The sequence below is a fragment of the Cinclus cinclus genome, chromosome 11 (genome assembly GCF_963662255.1).
Source record: "Cinclus cinclus chromosome 11, bCinCin1.1, whole genome shotgun sequence".
Classification (NCBI taxonomy): domain Eukaryota; kingdom Metazoa; phylum Chordata; class Aves; order Passeriformes; family Cinclidae; genus Cinclus; species Cinclus cinclus.
This window is the reverse complement of record NC_085056.1, coordinates 6,972,135-6,994,776: the sequence shown is the minus strand read 5'-3', so window position 1 is coordinate 6,994,776 and position 22,642 is coordinate 6,972,135. Positions and strand designations below refer to the sequence as shown.

General features: G+C 53.0%; 2 protein-coding genes across 3 annotated transcripts; one reads left to right on the top strand and one right to left on the bottom strand.

Annotated features, from left to right (window-relative positions):
• Positions 1-34: 34 nt before the first annotated feature.
• E2F4 (E2F transcription factor 4) lies at positions 35-12,429 on the bottom strand. Its single transcript, XM_062500047.1, has 10 exons — positions 12,253-12,429; positions 10,332-10,441; positions 9,699-9,860; positions 9,162-9,205; positions 6,431-6,492; positions 6,016-6,301; positions 5,469-5,633; positions 4,327-4,374; positions 2,776-2,820; positions 35-2,414 (listed from the first exon to the last, which is right to left on the bottom strand). Exons 1-10 carry the CDS (start codon positions 12,427-12,429, stop codon positions 2,299-2,301), a joined length of 1,215 nt encoding a protein of 404 aa, XP_062356031.1. The 3' UTR covers positions 35-2,298.
• Positions 12,430-13,382: 953 nt separating this feature from the next.
• Positions 13,383-22,160, top strand: EXOC3L1 (exocyst complex component 3 like 1). Of its 2 annotated transcripts, XM_062499805.1 has the most exons (13): positions 13,383-13,561; positions 14,526-14,686; positions 15,649-15,868; positions 16,158-16,818; positions 17,000-17,117; positions 17,294-17,419; positions 17,537-17,637; positions 18,064-18,174; positions 18,285-18,414; positions 19,444-19,566; positions 19,881-20,036; positions 20,352-20,476; positions 20,900-22,160. In XM_062499805.1, the coding sequence occupies exons 1-13, from the start codon at positions 13,519-13,521 to the stop codon at positions 21,084-21,086; spliced, it is 2,262 nt and encodes a 753-aa protein (XP_062355789.1). In that variant the 5' UTR covers positions 13,383-13,518; the 3' UTR covers positions 21,087-22,160. The 2 variants fall into 2 exon arrangements, with proteins under 2 accessions (XP_062355789.1, XP_062355791.1); XM_062499807.1 differs by lacking the exons at positions 20,352-20,476; positions 20,900-22,160 and having other exon boundaries at positions 19,847-19,936.
• Positions 22,161-22,642: the final 482 nt, after the last annotated feature.

The following is a 22,642-nucleotide window of genomic DNA, read 5'->3' as shown; positions in this document are numbered from 1 at the left end:
CCTGAGCTGACGCGGGTGTGGCAGGACCCACCTCCGGCAGCAGGACAGGGCCTCCTGCCGGGAAACGGCCCAGGGAACCCCAGGGAACCCCATACCTTGGGCTAGGGCAGAGAGGAGGCACAGGCTGGGGCAAGGTGAGAAACTCTGGAAAGTTTTTGTTTATTCATGTCAGAGAACACTCTGTACAAATATGACAGGCAAATTTTCTTTCCTTGCAAAAAAAAAAAAAAAAAGTATAAAAATAATCTTTATATATGAATCAAAAGTTCTTTTGCAACTGTAAATTTTTCTCTAGGTATCCTTTTCGGGAGGTCATCTAACTGGTGAACACTGGGAAGGAGGGCAAGGGCCAGGCAGTACATGAAGAGCTTGAGCTGCACCAAAGCCATGGAGCCTTGTTAACACACAGGACCAAGGGATCCCGGTCAGCTTCCATGTGGAGGGGGGAAGGTTCAGGGACTGGCTGCATGCAGGCTGGCAGTTCATTCCCCAGAGGGGTCTCACACCTTAGCTGTCTTGCCAGCAGCAGCTGCCTGCTGCCAAACTACTGTCCCATTGCTCCTCCCGAGTTCTTTATGCTTTTCCCAAAGAGGCTGCTAGTGCTTTGTTACTGCAGAAATGAACAGTCCTTGTGGAGGAGTCCCATACAGAGTAAGAGGGCCTGAGGAGCTACTCCAGGACACAGGTCCTAAGAACATACTCTTCTCACCTCTGCAGACTCTTCATACTTTACATCCCTTAGTGCTGGTGCTGCATCTGGTTGTGTGGGTCAACAGGCAGTGAGTAGCTATGCAGAGAAATTAAACATCAGCTGCTTAAGTGGATGGCTGGAAGTTCCCTCTCTGCAGCAGCCAGCCATGGCCTGGCCTGGCTCTCTGTTCAGCAGTTTGCAGAGCAGGAAAGGCAGGACAGCTGCTTCCACTGTGGTGGCAGGAAGATGTGCAAAATTAAAGACACTCACAGGATCTGACCAAAACCCAAAGCTGGAGCTTGCAAAATACAAAGCAAATCCATCAGGACATTTTTACTCCAACTAAACTGCACAAGGTCCCAGCCTGGTACCAGCTGATGATCCTAAAGAACCCAACAGCAGACTTTCTGTTACAAAGCAATGAAGAAAATCTTGCAGAAAAATGATGCAGAGAAAGCATCGCAGTAGGTAAAGACCTGCCACAGGATCAGGATCTGGAAGTATGGGTATGGGCACTAAGGGAGCAAATTCAAATACACAGAAAACCTGATCCTGAGAGAAAAAGGGGTTAAAAAAGCTCACTATTTTGACAACACCTACATAACCTGTCACAGCAAAATACTACTGAATTTTAATTGCTTGGTCACCTTTCAGACAGTTGCAGGTTCAAGTGCAATGGTTGGAAAAACCCAGCTCTTTGCAAATATGAGCAGGCAGGCTCTGATGTCCCTGGAGTACCTTACAGGCACCAGCTGGAGCAGTCTTATCCTTTCAAACGTCTCTTCAGTCAGGCAAAACCAAAAATTAAAAACAAAACCATACTGGCACCTCTGCTTTAGCCCTGTAGAAACAGCACAGCTGCTGAACGAGGAGTTGGAGCCCCTGGAGTTGTGCATCAGCAGACTGGTGAAAGCAGATCCAACATTCCTGCTGATGCACCAACAGGGAAAGGCTCAGTGCTCCTGGGTCCTACAAGGAGGGCTCAGCTCCTAAATCCCACTAGGAGGCACAGCTGGCTACAAAAAAGTGCTTTTTGTAAAACATACTAGCTTGGTCTGAAGTCACTGAAAGAAATAGACACTTTGGTGCCATTTTTTTTCCTCTTGATGCCTTTCGGAAATAAAACTACCCCAATCCAAACCACTTACACAAAGAAATCTAACTGACAACCCCTGGGCTTGTGAACTGACCATGGTATTGGGGCTCCTTGTAGCAGCTGGTACCTAAGAGGTGCAAAGTGCCTCTGGGAGTGCAGGAAAAACCAAGGCATGCAGATTGGAGGAAGCTCAGAGAGGCACGTGGGCAAACTCTGCAGGTGAACTGGGAACACTCAAAACACAGAGCCTTTGAAGTGAGGCCCAGGATCCAGTGGAGAGACGCAGGAGGAAAGCTGCACGTGCATCTTGCACGTGCACCAGAGGAAGAAGCAAACTACAAAGGGAAGCTCCCAGCCTGCAAGTCCACATCTCTTGGTTCTGAGTCCATTTGAGAGCATCTCTGAATTACTCGGCCATGGAGCTCTAGCACAAAAGGAATCCAAAAATAGACACTTTCCAAAGAGTTACAAAACAGTCCGTGTTTGCAGGGCTCACAGCTGCACTGAGAAGTCAGAGGTTGAGGACAGGCACATCAAAGAGGTCACAGACACCTTCACTCTCATCCAGGTTATAGATGTAGTCATGATCTCCAGGTGGAGGGGAGAGGCGGAGCAAGGGAGCAAACACTGGGGAAAGAAAAAGCCAGGGCTGGTTACAAAACTCAGCACTCACCCCCAGCTGAGAGCTGCCAATGGCACTGAGCAGCGCAGCCACCCCACAAGAACAGTCTTTGAGGTTGCTTCAGTCAGCCTCACAGAACTGAAGAGACTCCTGGCTCTTACACCTCTCCCAGGGACTGGCAGAACAGCGAGAGCTGAGTCTGTGTCCAGAGCCCAAAAAAGATGAGGGCAAGTCTGCAGTCATGAGGCTGCCAGACCAAAAAAGATGAGGGCAAGTCTGCAGTCATGAGGCTGCCAGCTGGGTAAAGTCACACAGCATGGTCTTCCTCCCAGGAAGGCCACACCATGACAGGAGACTCAGACTCACCTTCAGATGACATCAGTTCTTCCAGCAGCTCAGAGTTCACACATTCTGAGGAAGAGACAAGCATGGTAGCAAAACAGTCTGCTCTCCTGGTCTGCTCCTGAGTAGTTCCCCACTTTCCCCACCCTTGTTATCCCTTCTCTGGCTAAGGCACAGCATGTGCAGCAGGCAGTGAAAGGGAGCTTGTGCTTAGAAGAGATAAAACCATGTAGTGAAAGTAATTCCAGCACAAAACACTACGGGAGAATTCCAGCTCCCATGGCTTAGACTGCACAGTCTCAAAGCAGCTGCCAGTGCCAGGGCAACATTACTGGGATCACACAGGGATAAGAAACGCTGCATGGAGTGTGCTGCAAGGACCATTCCTCTGAGCTCTGCAGTGCTGCTCTTTTCCAGTCTTGAGTTTTGCCTCTGTAGCTGTTGACTCTATTTTGTCCATTGCTCCTGGATTTTTTATCTTTCCCCTCCAAACCAGGAAGAATACTCCATAAAACCACATACTTTACCGTAGACAGCAAACATCTCCTTTACAGTAGTGTCCACACAGTGGAACAGTAGAGTTACTTTGGTTAGATCTTCTACACGGCTGGGGCTTTGCAGCAGTTTATATCTCACATTGTGAGGTACTTAGACATCATCAGGATTTCATCCACTATCTGCAGCTGAGGTGCTGGGCAAGGAGGAAGGATGTTCTCCAGGCTGACTGTGGAACCCAGGGATAAGAGCACGCAGACTCACACGTCTGTGTTTGTGTCTGAGGGCATTTCTACCCAAAGGCAGAACCTTCACAAAGCATCTGCTAGAGCACAGAACTAGGGGCAGCTGTTGTACATCTCCTGTGACCACCACTGAAGTGCTTAGGTGTACCTGGCCCTGCCTGGCTGTGAGGCTACAGAGTATTCTGCCAGCAGGGCAGAAATAAATGTACTGATAAAAAATTTCCCAATTTAGGTTTATGTCAGACCAAATTCCATCACCTCTTCTGCCATTAGCCCAGAGTCTGTCCCACCATTAGGCAGCAACCCACAGACATTCCTTGGGCAGAGTGAGAACTCCAAACACAAGTAACAGCATCTCCCTCCCCTACTGCTCCAAAATGACCAGTTCCTCCACCACCACCACTGAGAAGTATTTTGAAGAGGGAACACTGTCTCCCCAGACTATTTGTTTGGATTAGCCTTGGGCAGCTAAAGCTGAAACAAGATTTAGCAGGGATTTTTTTTTCCATACTGCTGACAAACTGAAGGAGGAGCACAGGAAGGCTGAACACGGATTAGCGTCGGCATGGGGACAGGAAAGCTCTTGCTGGTGAGCTGCAGGCAAGAGCTAACAGAGGTTGCTGGAAACTTGGAGACAGAAAAATACATACAGAAACCAGTAATTTTAAGAATGCCTAACTACTCTTTAGTAGAGGGCCAGCAGCCACCAATGACCACAAGCACCTTACAAAACCACATCCACAAAATAATCCAAAAGGGAGCAAATCAAACAAGTTGTCCCTTTTCTGTGGATAGATGGGCACAGAAAAAAGCTGTGGTCAGGGAATGAACGTACCTCTCATTGGATCAAACATCTCTGACAGCTCTTTGGGAAGTTCCAGTACTGCAAATACAACAAACCAGATGGTTTGGATCATTACATGAAGAGTCTGAAATGCTTTACAGCAGAATCACCCACAAACCTACTGTGCTCCTTAAGACACCCAAATCATCCGGAAATTCTGTCCCCACACTCCGTGTCAGATATTTCTGCTGCAATGACAAGCAACAAAATTCTTGAGCTCCACTACTTCAAAATAAATTTGTAGGAGTCCTGGGACATGGTCAGAGTCAGCAGCTGTGACTGTAAACCTCAACCAGTACACTGCCTTGATTACCTTGTGAAGGATGAGGACATGCCTTTGGAGAGGCACAGTAATAAGATATATGCACATCCAAGGCCTAATTCCACAGCCAAGATGACTCGAGACAGCTCATGCTTCTCTGAGATGTGCCAGCAGCAGAAGTGAAAAAAGCACTGTGTGAGAGTAAGATTTCTTCTTCTGACCATAACCTGACCTCGAGTGTTTTCTGCAGGGAAGTTAGGCTTCAAAACATTCCATCAGTGTGGCTTACCTAGAGGATGCTTTTCTCTCCTTGGGCCAGCCTGCCATTTCCTAGCATAAAGCTCCAGGATTCTTTTTTTAAAGCACATCAAGGAGCTCCCCAGATATATACTGCAATGTCACTAAGAACACAAGATCACTAAAGACAGATGAAATGTTCCTGAGGGAAGGAGGAAAAGGGAGACAAGATCTCTCCTAGTACGGAAAACTCACTGAGTTACAAAGGTGCTTTCAGTGGTGGCTGAAAATTCTATAGCTTTATGCAGTCTCAAAAATAGGACCTTACTCTACAGAAAGGACTGAAAGGGAATAACCCTACATGTAACAGCAGAGACATGTGTCATGCGGGTGTCCCTTGCAGGTTTTCTAGTACTGATGTCACAGAGAGCAGCAGGACACTAGACAAGACACAGTCACCTTGTCACCATGTTTCCTGACAGCCTCACAGGGAAATGCCTGCCCATCCTTTGCAGACCCTGGCTGACAGCAAAGGCAGAATGGAGTTCATCTCCTTCCTCCAGGCCCAGCAGCCTTTCCCTCACTCCCAGCGGCAGGACTTTGGAGCAACACATGAAACAAGCAGTATACTCACCTCCTGTGGGGTCGGGCTTGATGGGCTCAAAGGAGGTAGAGGTGCTGGGCAGAACAGAGCTGCTGTCCAGTGAGGCTGAGGACTGCAGCAGCTGTGTGTCCAACGCCGCCGGCTGGCCCTCGAAGTCACCACTGCCCTTGGACTCTGCTGCTGGGACATCACACTCTGGAACAGCCACAGACACACCCGGGAATGTCATCTCCCGCCAGCCCCAAGGCGGCTGCACAGGGAGAAGCTTTCCTGCTTTCCTCCAGGTCCATACTTGGATGTATTTCCTGCTGATCAACGAACCTGCATGACCAGCTTCTCCCTTACAGGTGCTCCTATAGGCTGGTACTACCTGCTGAAGCCAAGTGCCTGATCTCTCTAAGCACAGCCAGTCCCACTAACCAAGGCCAAAGGAAGGGCAGCAGCAAAGGCAGTGATGCCCCTCTGCCAGGAGCTCTCAATACTGCACATCCAGCAGTGCCAGCCCAAACAGGCCCAAGGAATGTACCCTTCTCTACCAGCCACCATCCTGTTTATGCCTTCTGTAGCTCCCTCTCACCTGTGGCTCCATTCTTCTGTGTGGGAGTGCCATGGTCCTGAGTGCTGGTGGGTGTTGGTGTGGAGGGCTGGGTGCTGCTGGGGACGGAGGCCTCCTGGAAATGGGTGAGTGGTGGGACTTGTGGTTTTGAGGGTGCAGCTGCCTGGCACTGAATGAGGTCTTCAGGGGGAGGGACAGGGAGTACAACAGGAGGAGAGCTCCAAGTATCTTTGTTTACTAGGAGAACATCAATGGGACCACTTGTACTCTTCAGATGGATCTGATATTTCTTCTGTCCATTTAGGCCCTGAAAAAAATCAAAAGCAAAACACAGACGTACATTAAAAACTATTTACAAATAGCAGATCAGTTTTCCACAGGCAAAACATACACACACACAAAACCCCTGCACTCTGCCCATGAATTTATCACTCACCTCAGGGACAGGAACCTCCAAACGTGTGCCGGACGGGGCTCGAATCACAAGGAGCGTGTCTCCTGTGAAAACAGAACCAGTCAGGGCTCCTGGGCACAAGCTGAAGGGCCCCTCCTCAACCTCCCCCTTCTCCTGCCAATACTCCATGGAAGGAAGACATCTACACCCCAAGCACATCATACAGTTCCTTATGGGCCAACAGCCCAGGACACAAAGAACCTGCAAAGCTGCTACCAATGCAACTCTGAAGTTTTTCAGCAGTGTCCTTATCAAGACTAATCTCTCTTTTCCTCAGAAGAATTGGCTTAAATTCACTCTTCAGAACATTTGAATCCTAAGGCAAGTATCCTTCATTCTGCTATCACAAGCTTTTAGATATGAATTAGAAACAAAAGAGCTGCACTGCCAGCAGAGAAATGGGGCTTAACCAGGCTCAGAGCCAGGCTGCCAACCTCAGGCTGGTGTCCCAATACCTGAAAACCAACATTCCCCAGTCTCTACTGGCCAGAGCTGCTTTAGTTGTACTGGACCCTCCACAGAGCCCAGCACATGCCCTCCACATGCAGCCCAGCACAGGCTGACAGAATCCTTCCTTTCCAAGTTCTGCAGCTGCTTAAGACCTGCACCCTAATAACTCAACAGCTGCTGGGAGCAGCTCCCAGCCCATATCTAGGTTTAGAGAAACATGAACAGAGAAATACCAGAGCTGTGAATATCTGGCATATTTAGATCAAGCAGCTTGCAGCTTTCACTTTGAATATTTAAGCTTTAGTGTGGTTAACATTCACAATTCCCCAGTATTCTGACTAAGCTTCACTTGGTAATTAACACAGAAGATGCTCAGAGTGATGAGAGAGAGTGGACAGCAGAAAAGCACATCCCTTAATTTCAGGCAGGCAATCGAAAGTCAGATCAGCAAAAGGTAAAGGGATTAAAAATAACATGGGATTTGCCAATTGGATGGGACTTCTTTAACAAATCTACACTTAATAAAAATGTAAAAGACATTGAAAATGAATAATAAAGCTCAAAGACACCAGCTCAAGCTGTAAGACCTGTTAGTTTAAAAGACAGGTGCTGGGTTTGTATCTCCTTTGATAAATATGTCCCAAATACTTGTGCAAAACAGCACCCAGTAGGTTTCCACTTCCTTTTTGAATCTGCAAGTGCAAAATGCATCACAGCAACAGGTGGGGAAATTATGTTTCCCAGTTACTAAAACCTGACATATTCTTACTTCTCTTCTTTCTTTTTTTAATTAATCTCTATTTGACAGGAGTCCAAGAGTGGAAATCTTGGATCAAGCAAGTTCAATAGCAGTCAGTTAGAAAAAAAACAGGAGCTAAAACTCAGTCTGCACCACAGTTCAAGAACACAAGAGGTCCACCAAAGAACCTCCGTAAGGCTCAGGTGTTCAGGAGAGGAAAAACAGTCATGTAAGGCATATTCATACAGGAAAACTGGACAGGCAATGGAAAACAATGGATGAAGCCTCCAGTCTAGAGGGAACTGACACCTACCCTCAGTAAGATCTAATCTCAGCATGTTTTGGTGAGGTCTGACCTCAGACACAAACCGGTTTACAAAAACCAGGTGCAAAGAAATGCAAAGCACTCACTCAACCAGCCAAGCAATGAGCTGTCTGCTGGTCTCCAGTAAACTCTTCCAAGCTGTTACAAGTGATCTGGCCCCCAGCACTGTCAAACTGAAAACAGAATCCCTGCCCCCAAAAGTGCACCTTCAACCAGAAGAAACAGTAAAGCCAAGGGGATGGTGATGCAGCCGTTACACCAGCAGGAACTTGATGAACAAGGAAAGCACAAAGGCAGCAACAGCAAACAGAGGAGCTGATGAAGTGCAGGGTGAGAAAAGTACTTGGAGGAGATGAGGAGAGCCAGACACAGGTGAAATTATGCATGGCTGGAGGCAGCCAGGATAAACAGCTTCAATCTCTGCAGCAACCAAGCAGATGCAGGTTGCCAGGTCAGGAGAGGTCAGGCACCCACTGAAGCAGAAAGGAGCTGTGACTCTGCACCACTACAGCTGGGAAGAGTTCATGTACTGAGGCTGCCCCACTGCATGATGGCCACCAGGCATTAATCTGGTCTTACACCTATCATTAGAATTGGCAACAGAAAGAACAAAGACTCCTGTGGGTTTTCTTCCCTTTTGCCCAGAGACAGAACAAGGACTTTTGATACAGCCCCCCTATAACTTTAGGAATGAAGAGAGTGAGGGCAGAGCAAGTGGTGCATTCCCTTCTGTCCTCCACTGTCTCCTTCCTGCATTCTTGTTGGCAGGGCAAATTATGTAGCTAAGGAACCACCTTTAATACTATTTCCCTACTTACACCGTGATTTCTACTGTGCAATAAAATTATTTTCCTGTCATTAGAGCATTGTCCACCCAAGCCCTTAAAATTAAGTGCTTCTAACATAACATACATACACCCACACAGTGAAACCCATCAAGAACATTTCCTTAGGAGTAGCACCTCTATTCCTTTAAGCAAGCACAAGTAAAAGATATGGCCTGTCCCCTCTAATGGAGACAACAAAGCTACAGCTCAGTGGTACACAAACCCAGGATGGCATCAGAACTGACATTTCACTTGATGCTGTTGGGCAGCCCATGGTCTGGTGCCCACCCTTTCTTGGGGAAAAAAGAGCAGGTGGGACAGACTGAAAGGCCTGCAACATCACATCTTTCCAATGGAGCACCATTTCCTCACCTGTGAAACACTTGCAGATATCTTCATGTGTCACATATGCTAATGTTCCCAAGGTTAAGGAGAAAGGCTGTGGCCTCCTGCACAGACAGAGAGCTCAAAGGGCACCTGGTGTTTCCTTCCTGAGCACAAGGAACACCATTCCCAGAAGGATCTCCATGCCACACTCTGAAGTGGTCTGCAGGTGAGGTCTGCAAGCTTCATGCCCGTCAGAACTGACATCCTGAGATAGTTAAACCACAAGAGCTCTGCACTCAAGAAAAGTGTCACCTGTGACTCAGAAAGAAGCACTCCTCTCACTGTGGTAAACATTATTCTGTTTTTTTACTTCCAAAAGCCAGAGGACAAGCTGGATGCAGAGAAAAGCAGGTCTCCAGGCTGGACAGTTACCCTAATTTCAAACCAAGGTGCTGCCTTTTGACCCTTCCAGTGCAGCTTCTCCAGCAGTAACAGGTCAGTGCCCACCAAGCCCTCAGGTCTCTGCTTCCCAGCCCAGCAAGTGAACACGGAGACAGACCCATCAGTTCACACAAAGGATATCGACTGTTCTGCATGTCTTCTGTAACATTTTTGATGCTCTGCTGAACCCACATTTTCTGCTGCTCCAGCTCCTGTTCCCGCTGCTCCAGGTCCTCAATGTCTGCCTTCAGCTCAATCAGTTTGTGAGCTATTTCACGTGTGTTGCAGCCAGGACCCACCCCCCTGGGTAAAGCAAAATTGGGTGAGATCAGCCTCTGGAGACACCCAGACAGCCCCAACCTCTCTGCCAGCCTCTTATTCCCACCTGTGTCACACATCAGTGCCAGACTGCCTGGAAACCCATGTCTGCACCTTCTCTAGATCCCCACCTCCCAGCACAGTAATGTTTGGTGCATCTTTCTACTTCCCACAGTCTAGCAGGACTCTTCCCCACCTCCAGTGTCATGACAGGGATCTTTTGTAGCCCAAGGCAGTGCAAATATTTAGTTTGTTCCAAAATAACACCTTTGCTGTAAGAGAGACACCAAAAGTACTTCAGCTTTCCTAACTGTACCATCAGCACAGCCCAGCTAGGGAGGCAAAAGCATGGACCACTGAGGAACCTCCCTCTGCATAGGGCATTTTAATCCCACTGTCACTTAAACCTGCACTAGAAGGGACCTGTGAACGATTTAGACCATCTCTGCCACTCACTTCCACTGGATACTGTTCTTGGACTTCTTCTCAATCAACCCGATGCCTTCCAGGACATTCGTGATATCATAGATCCGTCGCTTCTGTCGCACAGCCAAGGTATCTGCAGCCTGAAAAAGGTTAAGACACTTAATTCCAAACTCTCAGTCATGTTTAGCTCCTTCCTGCCCATCAGATTAACTCCCGTCCAAGTACTTTGCTCCCCATTTCATACCTCTCCTGTTCCAGCGCTTCAAGTTACACAGCCATGTTCTTGATCTCATATGACTATGAGAAGAAGTCACTCATTCTTTTTTCTCACCCCACAGCCTCCCCACTAAACACAAACCAAATTTCAGCAATCCTGCTTGTAATGGATCCAAAAATCACCATTTTCCAGCAGCAAAGCAGTGCTAGAAAACAGTTTAGCAGCCTAAAAATTCAGTGCTCTCTTGGGGTAGAGCTGGAGATGGGAAGGGGAATGCTGAGAGCTATCTGTGCAACACTTCAGTGAAATCAACATTCATAAGATCTTTTCTAAAGCTGAACTGATGCCACTTGACAAAGAACCAGTATCTTTTCAAGAGATTCCTCTGTTTGAAATACATTATTCCAGGTGGAGAGTAAACATGAGCAACCCTGGGGGTTCCCTGCCTAGCTCACATGACCCTTTTCCCCTCAGGCTTCGGGACTCGAGGATTGGCACTGTTTCCACTACCACACAGCAACCTGGCACCAGCAAGAGTTCATGTGTGCACAGCCAGAACCAACAATGTCAGTGGCAAGGCAAACAGAACAGGTCAGCACAGGAAACATGTCCCTGTCACCTCCAGTGATGGGCCAGGACTTTGGAGACCCTACACCACACAGCTACACAAATCACACTGACCAACATGAATCCATTTAATGGACACTTGAAGAAGAAAGATACTGTCAAATCCAAAGAGAAAACAATTTGGCACAGGCATAGAGCCAGGAAACTCCTCCAGCCCTGCATTACTGGGGTTTTCTGGCACTTGTCTGTCTCACACATGTGCCCACTTAAGAGGTGCTTATACAAACCACAGCAAAGGAACTTCCCCAACAGGGAAGGCCAGAGATTAAGTACTGTACACGACACAGTGTTACTTCCTCTAGGTGAAGACCTTAAAAATACAGAAGCAAGATTCATTCATGGAGCACTTCTCCACTGCCTAAAGGCATCGGGGACAGCCTCTGGCAGGTGACTCTGACGACACTCCCCTTCCTGGTGTGTGCCGGGAGAGTTAAGTGCCCTATGGACAGTTTCTATAGGTACGTGTTTCTGTAGATGTCTGAGGCTTTGCAGGGCCAGATCATTATGGCGCCAGTGATCAAGTGCAGGGCAAGAACACAGAAGAGAACAAGGTGGTCAAATGGGTCTGCAATTGAAGCAGATGTTTGTACATTGTACACCTGCAATGTCTGGCAAGGTCCTGGGGAAAGAAGAGCGCCTGGGACATCCCGATGGGGTGGGCAGAAGGGCTGTGAAGGAGGAGCAGGAGGGGGTGAGAGCGGCCAATGCAGAACACTGTGCACGGCCGGCAGCTCTGCCGCACCCCCGGGGACCCCGCTTGCCGTGCACCTAGAAACAGAGGATCAGTACGGCTGGAAAAGCCCGTCGGGATCATCGATCCCAACCACTAAACCAAGTCCCTAACTACCCTAACCACCACATCCACAAGCCTTTTGACCAGGGACAGTGACTCCACCGCTGCCTTGGGCAGCCCATTTCACCAGTGCCTGACCACTCTTGCCGTGAAGAAATTTTTCCTGGAATCCAATCTAAACCACCTGCTGCACCGGGCTCTGCCATGTCCCCGTTCTCCCCGTCCAAACCTGCTCCGGCCGCCGGAGGACCGGTCCCACCGGAGCCCACCCCCGGAGCGGCGGAGCCCTCGCCCCCCGCCCGCTGCCCCCGCACCAGCTTGAGGTCGAGCACGCCGTCCTTGGCCTCCTGCAGCAGCGACACGAACTTGGTGGTCAGCAGCCCCAGGCTCTTCTCGTGCCGGCTGGGCGCTCCCGCAGCCCCGCTGCCACCCCCGGGAGGCTGTGCCCCGCACTCCGCCATCTGCCCGCCGCCGGCTCCGGGGCCGCGCATCCGCTTCCGGGCCGCGGGGCTCCCCGGGAACCTCCGGGGCGGGGACGGCGACGGGGCGGGGACGGGGGAACTCCCCCCCCCCCCCCCCACCGCCTCCCGGGGGTAGGGAGATGTTCTGCTTTGCTCACGGTGTGTTTGGTCAGCCCCATCGGTTTGGGGGTCACCCGGGGTAAAGCCAAGGCTGCGTTCATCCCCTCGCCGTTCTGCGGTGCCAAAGTCAAACTCCCGCCCTATGGTACCGGAGCCAAACCTCATCCATCTACCCAGCTCTCGCAGCCCGGGTGACAGGGGAGGTTTGCTGCTCCAGCACACCCAGTGCCGGGGGAATCATCCAGTCTGTGCCCGGGGAAGGCAGTTTGTGGCAGGGACACATCTCCAGCTCCACCCGCAGCCAGGGAGGGTCCATCCCCAGCTTCTCCCCTTCGGGTCAAGCTGGCACAGCGCACCCCTTCGTGGTGGATCCAGCCTCGAGTGGGCTCGCTCTGTGGATGGGTTGGGGTCTGACACCGCGCTGTCCTCCCCGAACCAGGGTTGGTGCGAGGGGGCAGCGCTGCGGGCACGGACAGGGCTGAGTGTCCGGAGAACAGGGGGTGCCGGTGAGGGTAGACAGGGTATGATCTCCAGGACGAGAGGAAATGGCCTCAAGCTGAGTCAGGAGAGGGTTACATTGGCTAATAGGGGAAATTTGTTTATTAAGAGGATGGTCAGGCACTGGAAAATGTGGCCCGGGGCAGTGGTGAAGTCGCCATCCGTGGGTATGTTAAAAAGGCGTGTGCATGTTTCACTCAGGAACGTGTTTTAGTGGTGGGCTTGGCAGATAACGGCTGGTACTCGATGATTTTAGAGGATTTTAGGCTTCTCCGACCTAAACGATCCTTTGATTCCGTGATTTCTACTCCTCAGACCTGCGGCCGTCGCGGTGCCTTCCCGTGTCCCCCCTTCCCTCCGCCCCCCGTTCCTGACGTCCTGAGCGCGGCTGCGGGAACACAATGAGGCTCTGAGGAGCGCGGCTGTTCCGGCTGAGGAAACGGCAGCCGGCTTCCTCCGCAGCCCTGCCCTGGCCCCGCAGCTCCGCACAGCCTGGACACCATGGGCATGTCTGCGGAGGACGAGCGCGCCGCCAGCCCCAGAGGTAACGGGGATGATGCGCCCCGGGGAGCCGGCGAGATGGGCAGGGAAGGGATGCTGCTGCTTGCGGCACATTTTGGGGATTCCCCTGCCCTTTGCGTCACCACCCCGTCCTCCCTCAAGCGGTCCAAGGACCTTTTCTCTGTGCCGGGGCTGGTGCCTTGTGTCCTTGCGGGGTGGCAGCCTGGCTGTGCTCCCTGATTGGGATACCTGCGCCGGGGCAGTACTGCTCACCGCACGTTTTAGTCTCAAAGCTGCTGTCCTGCTCCCTAACCTCTTGGTCCCCAAGGCTGCCAGAGCAGAGCAGGAGCCTGGCTTGGCACTGGCTGGCAGTCCCGCGCGGCTGCAGGGAGTGTCTGGGGATAGGATGGGGTGGGGGAATGATGAAACCAGGCACTGGGGACTTGGAATGATGTGTGAGAACTGTGCTGGTTCTCAGCCCTCCTCTGTGGCCAGGAGCTCTTTGACATGGCCTTGGACCCTGTGTCAAGGGGGATGCAGCTGCATGGGTGCTCTGGGGAGACCAGGAGTCTCCAATCCTCACCTCAGCCTGGCTCTCCTTCCTGCGAGAGCTGCCATCACCCTATCCCTCCTGCTGACTCACTGCTGGAGTCTCAACCCTGCTGACAGCTTCCCGAGTGTCATCAGACCCCACTCAGACAACCCAGCATTGCATTTGGGGGAGCAGCTGGGATGTGCGCTCAGCCTGGGGACAATCTGGGCTGGCAGGCTGAGTCACAGCGCTCCGGGGCAGCCTTCTTGCTGCCTCAGCTGCTGTGACAACCCCAGGCCGTGGTAGTGGCATCTTGGGGGACCCTTGTGGATGGACCCTCTTGGTGCCATGCTGCCCAGCTTCCCACGTCCGTCTGTGCTTGGAAGTCGACTGGCGGCGAGCTTCCTGCCTCTGGCCTCAGGGGCCCTTCCTGCCCCACTTGGTTGTGCTCACTGACCCCTGGCTTCTTCCCCAGACGAGGAGTGGCCGGAAGCAGAGAAGGCTGAGAAACTGGCGAGAGGAGCCGCTCTGAAATGGGCTTCAGGGGTGTTTTACCGCCCCGAGAAACTGGAGGGGCTCGGGCATTACCGGAGACGAGAAACGCAGAGGAACAACTCCATCCAGTCCCGGCTGAAGGTGTGTGTTTGCCCATCCCACGGACACTTGCAGCCACACCCCCTCCTCAGGCAGGGATCCCAGCTGGGTCCACTCTTGCCGGACCAGTCTTCTGTATCTCCTCTTTTGATAAAATAATTTTCTTTGATTGGTGCTTAGTGGGCGAAGTGCAATTACTGGGGGGAGAAGACCCCCTTCACCCTCTGCCTTAGCCCCAGGCAGTGTCTGAAGTGTTAAAAAGAGTCTTCTGCGTGTCCGAGAATCCTTCAAAATAAAACACCAAGGGGGTTCAGCACATTCCATGTGCAGGACTCAGCTCACCCCATCACTGCCCCATCCCAGCCCCAGAGGCTGCAGTGCCTCATGGCTGGGAGGAGGCACAGAGCACTAACCTGCCCCTGCCTGTGGATCTCCACAGGGAAAACTCCATCTCTACACATTTGTTAGGGCTGTCCCAGTCCCCCTGCACACCTACCTTCTCACCCACCTTCCCTTTTGCATGACCCAAGGAATTATTAACCTCAGGACTGAATCAGTCTGAGCCCCACAACTTTCTCCTGATAATTTTAGGGATGGTTTCTCCTATCCTGACTCTTGATGAATTGTCTGGGAAGCCTCAGTGAAAGCAACTTGCTGCTGGTGATTCTTGGCACCAGGAGCAGGTTGTTAAATGAGTGGATAGGGCATGGAGATGTGCCACTGCAGGGCTGGAAACGATGGCACTCCATTTGGGAGGAGGCTTTATATGGCCACTGAGGTCCTTCATGCCTTGGGAGCACATGGGGGCCCTGTGACCAGCTGCTCTTTTGCAGAAACAAAGTAATCTTTTAAAACTGAAAGCAACATCTGATTACTGTTTACCCTGGACCTTGTTGTGGCTGGGAGAGTGCCTGCAACACAGATCATGCAGGACTGGGGAAGTGTGGAGTCCTCCTGCCCTCTGGAGCTGCTCCACTGCCCCTCCATCCTTTTCTGTTCCCCAGTCAACTGTCCAGTCCTACCTGGAGGGGGTAAGTGCAGGGCTGGAGCAGCTGCGGTCGGCGGCCCAGGACGTGCAGAGCGTGTGCCAGGACCTGGGGGCTGCACGGTGGGCCCTGCTCGACAGCGCAGACCACTTCCAGGGCCTCCAGCAGATGAGGGAGCTGATGGAGGAGCATGTGCAGCTGGCCTCGGTGGTCCAGGTGCTGCCCCAGATCTTCTCGGGTAAGGCACCGGCCCAGTCCTGGTCAGCTTGGGCTGGAAAGCACTGGGGAAACCTCAGTCCAACCGTGGGCCCTGGGCAAGGCTGTTGGTAATGCCTGAGCAGGTCACTCAGGCTTTGCCAGTTGGGTGAATGGAGATATCCCTGCTTCCCCAGGGCCTGATCCAAAGGTGTTCCCAGAGCCCGATACGTTCCCCCTCACCATCTCATGGATAATCTGCATCTATGTCCCTGCTGCAAACCCTTTCATCTCCATACTCAGTGCTGTCATCTCTCCTCCCTCTCTCACAGTCCACGAGGTTTTCTCCCATATTCTGCAGCTGCTCCATGGGCAGCATCTCTTGGAGGCCCACGTGGAGCTCATGATGGTGGAGCAACTCCGGGATGACATCCTCTCCCAGCTGCACCTCCGTGGGCTCTCCAGTGCCCAGGCAACGGTGCTGTCCTACTTCAGTGGCCTGCAGGACCTCAACGAGAGCCTGGCCAAGCAGCTGTGGGACATTGTGGGCAGCAGCCTGCGGCTGGTGCGTGAGGACCCCGTTCTCTTTGTCACTGCTGTAAGGATCATCGAGCGGGAGGAGAAAATAGATGACACTCTGCTCTTAGAGGCCACCTTCCTGCCCCCTGGCCGCCCAAAGGGCTGGAGGCAGAAGTTCTATCAGGTCCTCCAGGACACCATCACAGGAGCCCGTTTCCATGCTCCCCGCATGGATGCTGAGGGGCCAGGGCTGGCCAAGCACCTGGCAGCACTGCAGATGGACATCGTGTCTGAGCTGCGTGTGGTGAAGGACCTGATGGTTCAGTGTGTCCCAGCTCACTACAACATCCTCAGTGTCTGCACTGCCACCTACCACCAGGCCCTCACCAGCCACATCCAGGAGATCCTGCGGGAGGACCTGGACAAACAGGGACTCTTCCTCCTTCTTGAGTGGGCGCTCCGTGTGTACCACAGGTCAGCACCAACCCCAGCACCAACCAAGCAGGGGATGCTGTGGAGAGCTGGGTTGTTCACCAGCTCATGGGTTGGGAGAGTGTCTCTGGCTGCCAGGGGATGATGGTCAGGAGAGCAGAGGGACAGGTAGGAATTCCTGGAAAACAGGCCTTCCTAGCCCTGCCCCACCTCTGCCCTCCAGCCCAGAGATGATGGGTCATCCTGACCTCCTCCCAGAAGTGGATGTTTCTGCTCTGGATCCCTTGATGTCCTCTGATCTTGTGGATCAGACAGAGAGGAGATATGTGATGAAAGTCAAGGTGAGTGAGTGGGACGGGGACCCAGTGACTCCCACTGAGTCAAGCATCTGCTCTGACAGCAGCTGCAGACCATGAGCCTGGGATGAGACCCAGGACTTGCTGCTGTGCTATCTTGGGTCTCAAGGGAGTCTGTACTTGGCTTCTTGGGCTGCCTGTGGTGGGTGTCCATCCTGCAGGCTAGCGTGTTCGAGTGGATGCAGAGGACCCTGGACGTGGAGTTCAAGGAATGGTTCAAGGAAGAGGAACCTGAGACAGACCATCAGGGCTTCTTCCAGTCAGCCTTGCCTGCCATTGTCATGCAGGTGGGACCCCAAGAACATGGGTACAGATGGGGCACGGCCATGCTGAGACCTCCTAAAAAGGAGTCTGTGGCCCGCAGGCTTTCCCTGAATTACCTCCACTTTCCTCTTCTGCTGCAGATGCTGAATGAGAACATCCAGGTGGCTTCCTTGATCACTGACTCTCTGCAACAGAAGATCTACAACATGGCCTTGGAGGAGCTTGAGGCATTCCTGGGCCGGTCAGTGGAACCACTCACATCCCTGTCCACCCTCACAGACCTTGGGGCCATGGCTAAGCATCACAGGCTGGTGGTGGAGATCTGCTGTAGGGCACCAAATGTTCATCCAGGTCACAGAAGGCTCAGCAGCCTGTCTACTCATGTAGGTAGCCTGTCTCAACCTTTGGAGGCATCACCTCTCAGGTCCTGCTGCCCCAAATACTTGTCTGCTGAGCCCTCTCAAGGGGATCCAGAATGGGTCCCACTGTCCCACCCTGCCCAACAACCTGTCACTCTCCAACCTGGTGTCAGAATCTGAAAGGAACCAAGTGAGCTGGGAGGGTTGTGGGAGGTCCATGTGTCCCCAGGAGCATCCCAGGGCCAGGTGCCTGTGGTGGGACACCTGGGGCTCTGCCTGCCCATCACGGCTGCCTCTGTGTGTTGCAGCCTGCGGGAAGCCCTGGTGCAGTGTGGGAAGGAGCACCAGCAGGACCGGGCCGTTCCCAAGTACTACATCTCCCACCTACTGGCCGTGCTCAACAACAACCTGGCTCTCAGGTAACCTGCACCAGCACCTGGTAGGTCTTGTAGCAACACCCACCCCCATCCTCCCTGGGGCTAGTGTTCCCACTACGCTTCCCAGGCTACCTGTACCTTCTCTCTCCTAGCAATTCTGTCTCCTCCCTGCACCCTGACACTGCCTGCAGAGAAGTCCCTGCATCCCTCCAGGCTGCTCTTGACAGGATGCAGAAAAAAGCCACCCAGCTGCTTCTGGAGGAACTGCTCCTAGACCTGCAGGTATGTTGGTCCAGCACCTGAGGCTGACAGGGCTGCAATAAAGCTGAACCCAGAAAGAACAGCCCTACTGCAACACCCCAGGCTTGAGTTTATTCCTGCCTAGGGTCCCTGCCATGTACTCTGTATCCTGCTATCACCCTGCAGACATCTCTGCCAGCCTGTCCCCCAGACCATGATAAACCAACCAATGTCTGCTGCCAACAGCACCACCCTGTATCACTGGGGCAGATGGCTTATGGCCCCCAAATCAGTAACGGACAGAGACCAGGAGCCACAGCCCCCCAAGCTGCCTGATGCTCCTTCTTCTGGCTGTTCCATGGCAGAAAACCAGCTCGATAGCAGCAAAGTCTGTGTGGAGGATACGAATCCATGTGCAACTGCATAAGTAGTTTCCTGCTAGTGTAGTCAAATTTAGCTTTCCTGGAGTCTGAACCAAAAACCTGGAATAATTAACAACATTACTATTTAGGGCTTGAATGCCATGAAAACAAAGGAAGTGCCAAAGGGTGAAGAGCTTGCAGACAGCAGTGGCCCCAGCAGAGACAGGAGTGTGTGCCTGTAAGTAGGAAGACAGGCAAGGACAGCAGGGCAGGAGTAGGAAATCAAAAAACATGTTATGTCTACATAAGGGAAGTGGGGAGGAGTGGAAATTAAAAATAGAACCACAGCAGGACAGGCAAAAAGCAAGTATGTGAGGAGCAGCTTGCTGCCCACTCCTCATGTGTGTATCATGACCCAGATAAAGCCCTAAAATGAGGCTCTCTGGGTGTCAGGGAGGGACACTCACAGTGTTTCCATAATTTGCTAACCTTAACCACTCTGCTGTTTTACATCGAGTTTTGACAGCTCAATCTAAAAACATCTGCCTCTGCTGTTTTTACATTGAGTTTTGCCTGGCAGCAGTGGCTTGGGGTCTTTGCAAGGCAAAGTGGCCATGGTGCCAGGGAGCAGCTGTGGGTGCTGTGCTGCCATGAGCTGGCAGCTCTGCGATGATGCAGGGCACAGACACTGCTCCTCTGCTCCCTCCAGCCCCTCTGCCTGCAGCTGCCTTCCCGCAAGTGGCTCTCCGGGTCCCAGCTGGTCGGCAGCATGTGTGAAGTGATTGACAAGTATGCAAAGGAGTTCTCCCGCGTCAGGAAACCCGTGTTCACGGTACCTCCTTCGAACGGCTGCTTGTCTGTGGGACAGGGAGGCTGGGCAGAGAGGGCCGTGCTGGGGTGCAGGGTGCTGGGAGTGCTCGAGAGTCTGTGTCTGAATCTGCAGTCCAAGAGAGCACCACGTGGAGATGTTCAGGGCTTCTCCCAAATCCAGCTGTTTTCTCTGTCCCTTCAGAGGGGCAGGGGGTTCCCAGGAGATTGGTTCCCATGGCTTGGTGTTGTATCAGCCCTTTTTGCATCTGTCTTTCCCTGGGGGATGTGGTCTGGACACCCAGGCAATGCCAGCGCTAACAGCTGTCCCCTGCCCAGCTCCTGCTGGCAGAGAGTGAGCTCCTGGTGGCGAACCAGTACCTGCGGGCACTCCTGCAGAGGAAGATGGTGTGCAAGAGCCGGGAGGAGCGGGGCCAGCTGTGCCACCGCCTGCTGCAGGACGCCACGCAGCTCCGGGAGCTCTTCTGTAGCCTGGTGAGAGGGGCTGGGTATGGTGGGGAGCTGGGGCTTCGCTACGGAAAGGGAGCATCACCTCACCTTCCTGCTCCCGTCCTGCCCACAGCCCACGAACAAGTGGGACTGTTAACACTTGGGTGGTTGTGAGGCCAATATGGGAGGACCTGGCTGGATTAGGGACTCTGGGGACCATCACCCTGCCCAGCAGCCCACGATGGGTGGGACATGTTGAGTGGCTCAGGTCTCCAGGTGGGCACTGAGGACACAGCTGTCTTTTCAGCCACTGCTGTGAGACCTCCTCGGGGTCTCACACCTGGCTGCTTTCCCTCCCAGGGCCTGGACCAGAGCCAGCAGAGCCTGGAGGCTGTTTTTGCCTTGAGGGAGCTGATCTGCCTCAAAGACCCAGCACTACTCAGCCTGGAGGTGCTGGGCTTCATCACCAAGTACCCCGATGTCAGGTAAAGTACTCCCTGCAGGAGGGGGTAGGGACTACCCGGGAGAACCAGTCTTGGGCTGCACCCTGTGAGGTGACACAGCAGAGCAGAAATTTGAGCCTTTACCCCCTTCGCCCCGAGGTTTCCTTTTCCCATGCTCCAGATTTGGGGGGGTTCTTGAAAAGTCCCAAAGGCAAAGGGGTAAAGAAAACAGCAGTTCTGCTATGGTGTTTGCACGTCTGTATTTGGTGGCCAAACAAACTGTAAAAAGTGACAAAACACCAAATTGGAAAAGTCCAAACCGAATTCAAAAGGTTTGGGGGAATTGTTTCCAAGAACATGCTTCTTAGTACTAGATTTCCCCTGGCCTTGGCTTGGCTTCTCTGGCTTGGGGGAGGTTTGCAGGACACGAGCAGTGCCCGGGCTCACCCCTGTCTCTCTGCCCAGCGATGAGCACATCTCCACCTTGCTGGATATCCGCGGGGACGTCTCCAAGGAAGTGCGGCACGTGGTTCTGGAAATGATGGCTCAGCACCCCCAGGTCCTGCCCGAGGGCTACCGGCCCATCTTCAGCACCATCCTGGTCCCTGTGCAGGAGCTGCCCTTCTGCCTTCGCAAGGGCAAGTGTGCCTGACCCTGCCTGGCACTGGTGCCCCGCTGGTCCCAGGCAGGGGCCATGGGGGGCAGCTCTGCGGCTGTGTGTGGTGAAAACGGAGGTGACATGTGGCATCCCCTACACACAGCACCTTGTCCTGTGTTTGGGACAGTCTGGATAAAGGCCATGCTCCTTTGGTCTTGCCCCCTGAGAAGACTATCCCCTGCAAGAACCAGTCCTGGGATACCTGGACTTAGGGAAATTCAACCTGTAGCTATTTTGTTGGCCTGCTGGGACAATGACTGAGGGCTGCTCAGGCTCAGCCCCATTGCCTGCAGGAGAAAGAAGAGTTGCAGAATGGACCGGAATCTGCAGCTGGGGCAAATTCACATTTCCACGGGGCTTCAGGGATGTTTGGTTTTCCCCAGTTCTCCAGACAGTCCCCTGAGCCAGTGTGTCCCAGCCATGGAGACTGTTACCATTCCAACTCTGAGGCAGACTGGAGCCTTGCTGGGACCAGGCTGGCAGGAGGGTTTCAGCCATGGGAAGTTCCTCTGGGCTCAGCCCTGGTTTTGGGTGTTGCTGCTCCACCAGGCTGGGCCCTTCATGGCCAGTGGGGAGCAGTTGAGCCAGCTCATCATGGCTCATGGATGCTGAGGAGAAGAGCACAAGGTGGTCTCCACACCCTGGACAGTGCCATTAGCCCTACCCCTGCTGGCACAAAGGGACAGCTCTGAGTTCCTGTTGACCTGCCAAACTCCTGGCTCTGGCTCATTTGCCAGCATCTGAGGCAGGACTGGAGTTGGAGACTCTCAAGCTGCATGGAGAGCATGGTTGTGATTGGTGTGTTGTCCTGCTCCAAGGTTCCTCCATGATGGGCATTACCACCCTGAGTACTGGTTCTCCCTCCATCCTCTACTGCTGCCCAGCCCTTGGCATCTCCTCCCAGGTGCCATATGAAGATCAGGAGCAGTCTGTGTCTCTGCCTACACCCTTGTGCCCAGCCCCTGCAGTGCCCTGGGAGACCTCCATGCTCTGCCATGCTTCTCACCCTGGGACTGGCCACATCCCACTGTCCTTGCATGGGACCACTGCTGGAAATAAAGGCCTAAGCTCTGCACTTGCTCCCCAGTGTCCAGGCTCTGCTCCCTGGGGTGTCAGGGCAGGGATCAGGATATATGGGTGGCACAGAGAGGGAGGGTTCCATCCCCATGTTCAGCATCACCACAGACCTGGCTCCCTGCACCCTGTGCCAGCCCAGTAGATCATGCAGGACACAGGGAATGATGCTGACACTACATACCCCGTTGTCCAGGACAGAGGGGCCCGAGTGCTCCCCAGCCCTGGGTCAAGTAGCTGCAGATGCTCAGTGAAGGGCTCAACCTCAAGCTTGGGGAGGTGCCCACTGTCCTCCCTGGGGCTCATGGTGTCCTTGCCCAACTGGCCACAGCTCCCACCTGCCTGGGAAGGTATCTACCCTCCCCACCTGTCCCTGCTGGCTCTGGGACTTGTTTACCTGCAACATGGATATGAGTGGCCCTGAGCCCTGGGAACATCCAGCTGGGACCAGATCTGGCCCAGGCCCAGAGTTCATG

What these genes read in the sequence shown, in the direction of transcription:
- E2F4 (XM_062500047.1), bottom strand. Translation starts at nt 12,429, where the DNA reads ATGCGCGGCCCCGGAGCCGGCGGCGGGCAGATGGCGGAGTGCGGGGCA. An exon ending in AAGAACAGTATCCAGTGGAA is followed by an intron (nt 9,861 to 10,331) that starts GTGAGTGGCAGA and finishes TGCTTTACCCAG; the next exon opens with GGGGGTGGGTCCTGGCTGCA. An exon ending in ACAGAAGAATGGAGCCACAG is followed by an intron (nt 5,634 to 6,015) that starts GTGAGAGGGAGC and finishes TGGCTGTTCCAG; the next exon opens with AGTGTGATGTCCCAGCAGCA.
- EXOC3L1 (XM_062499805.1), top strand. Translation starts at nt 13,519, where the DNA reads ATGGGCATGTCTGCGGAGGACGAGCGCGCCGCCAGCCCCAGAG. An exon ending in GATATGTGATGAAAGTCAAG is followed by an intron (nt 17,118 to 17,293) that starts GTGAGTGAGTGG and finishes TCCATCCTGCAG; the next exon opens with GCTAGCGTGTTCGAGTGGAT. An exon ending in AACAACAACCTGGCTCTCAG is followed by an intron (nt 18,175 to 18,284) that starts GTAACCTGCACC and finishes TCTCTCTCCTAG; the next exon opens with CAATTCTGTCTCCTCCCTGC.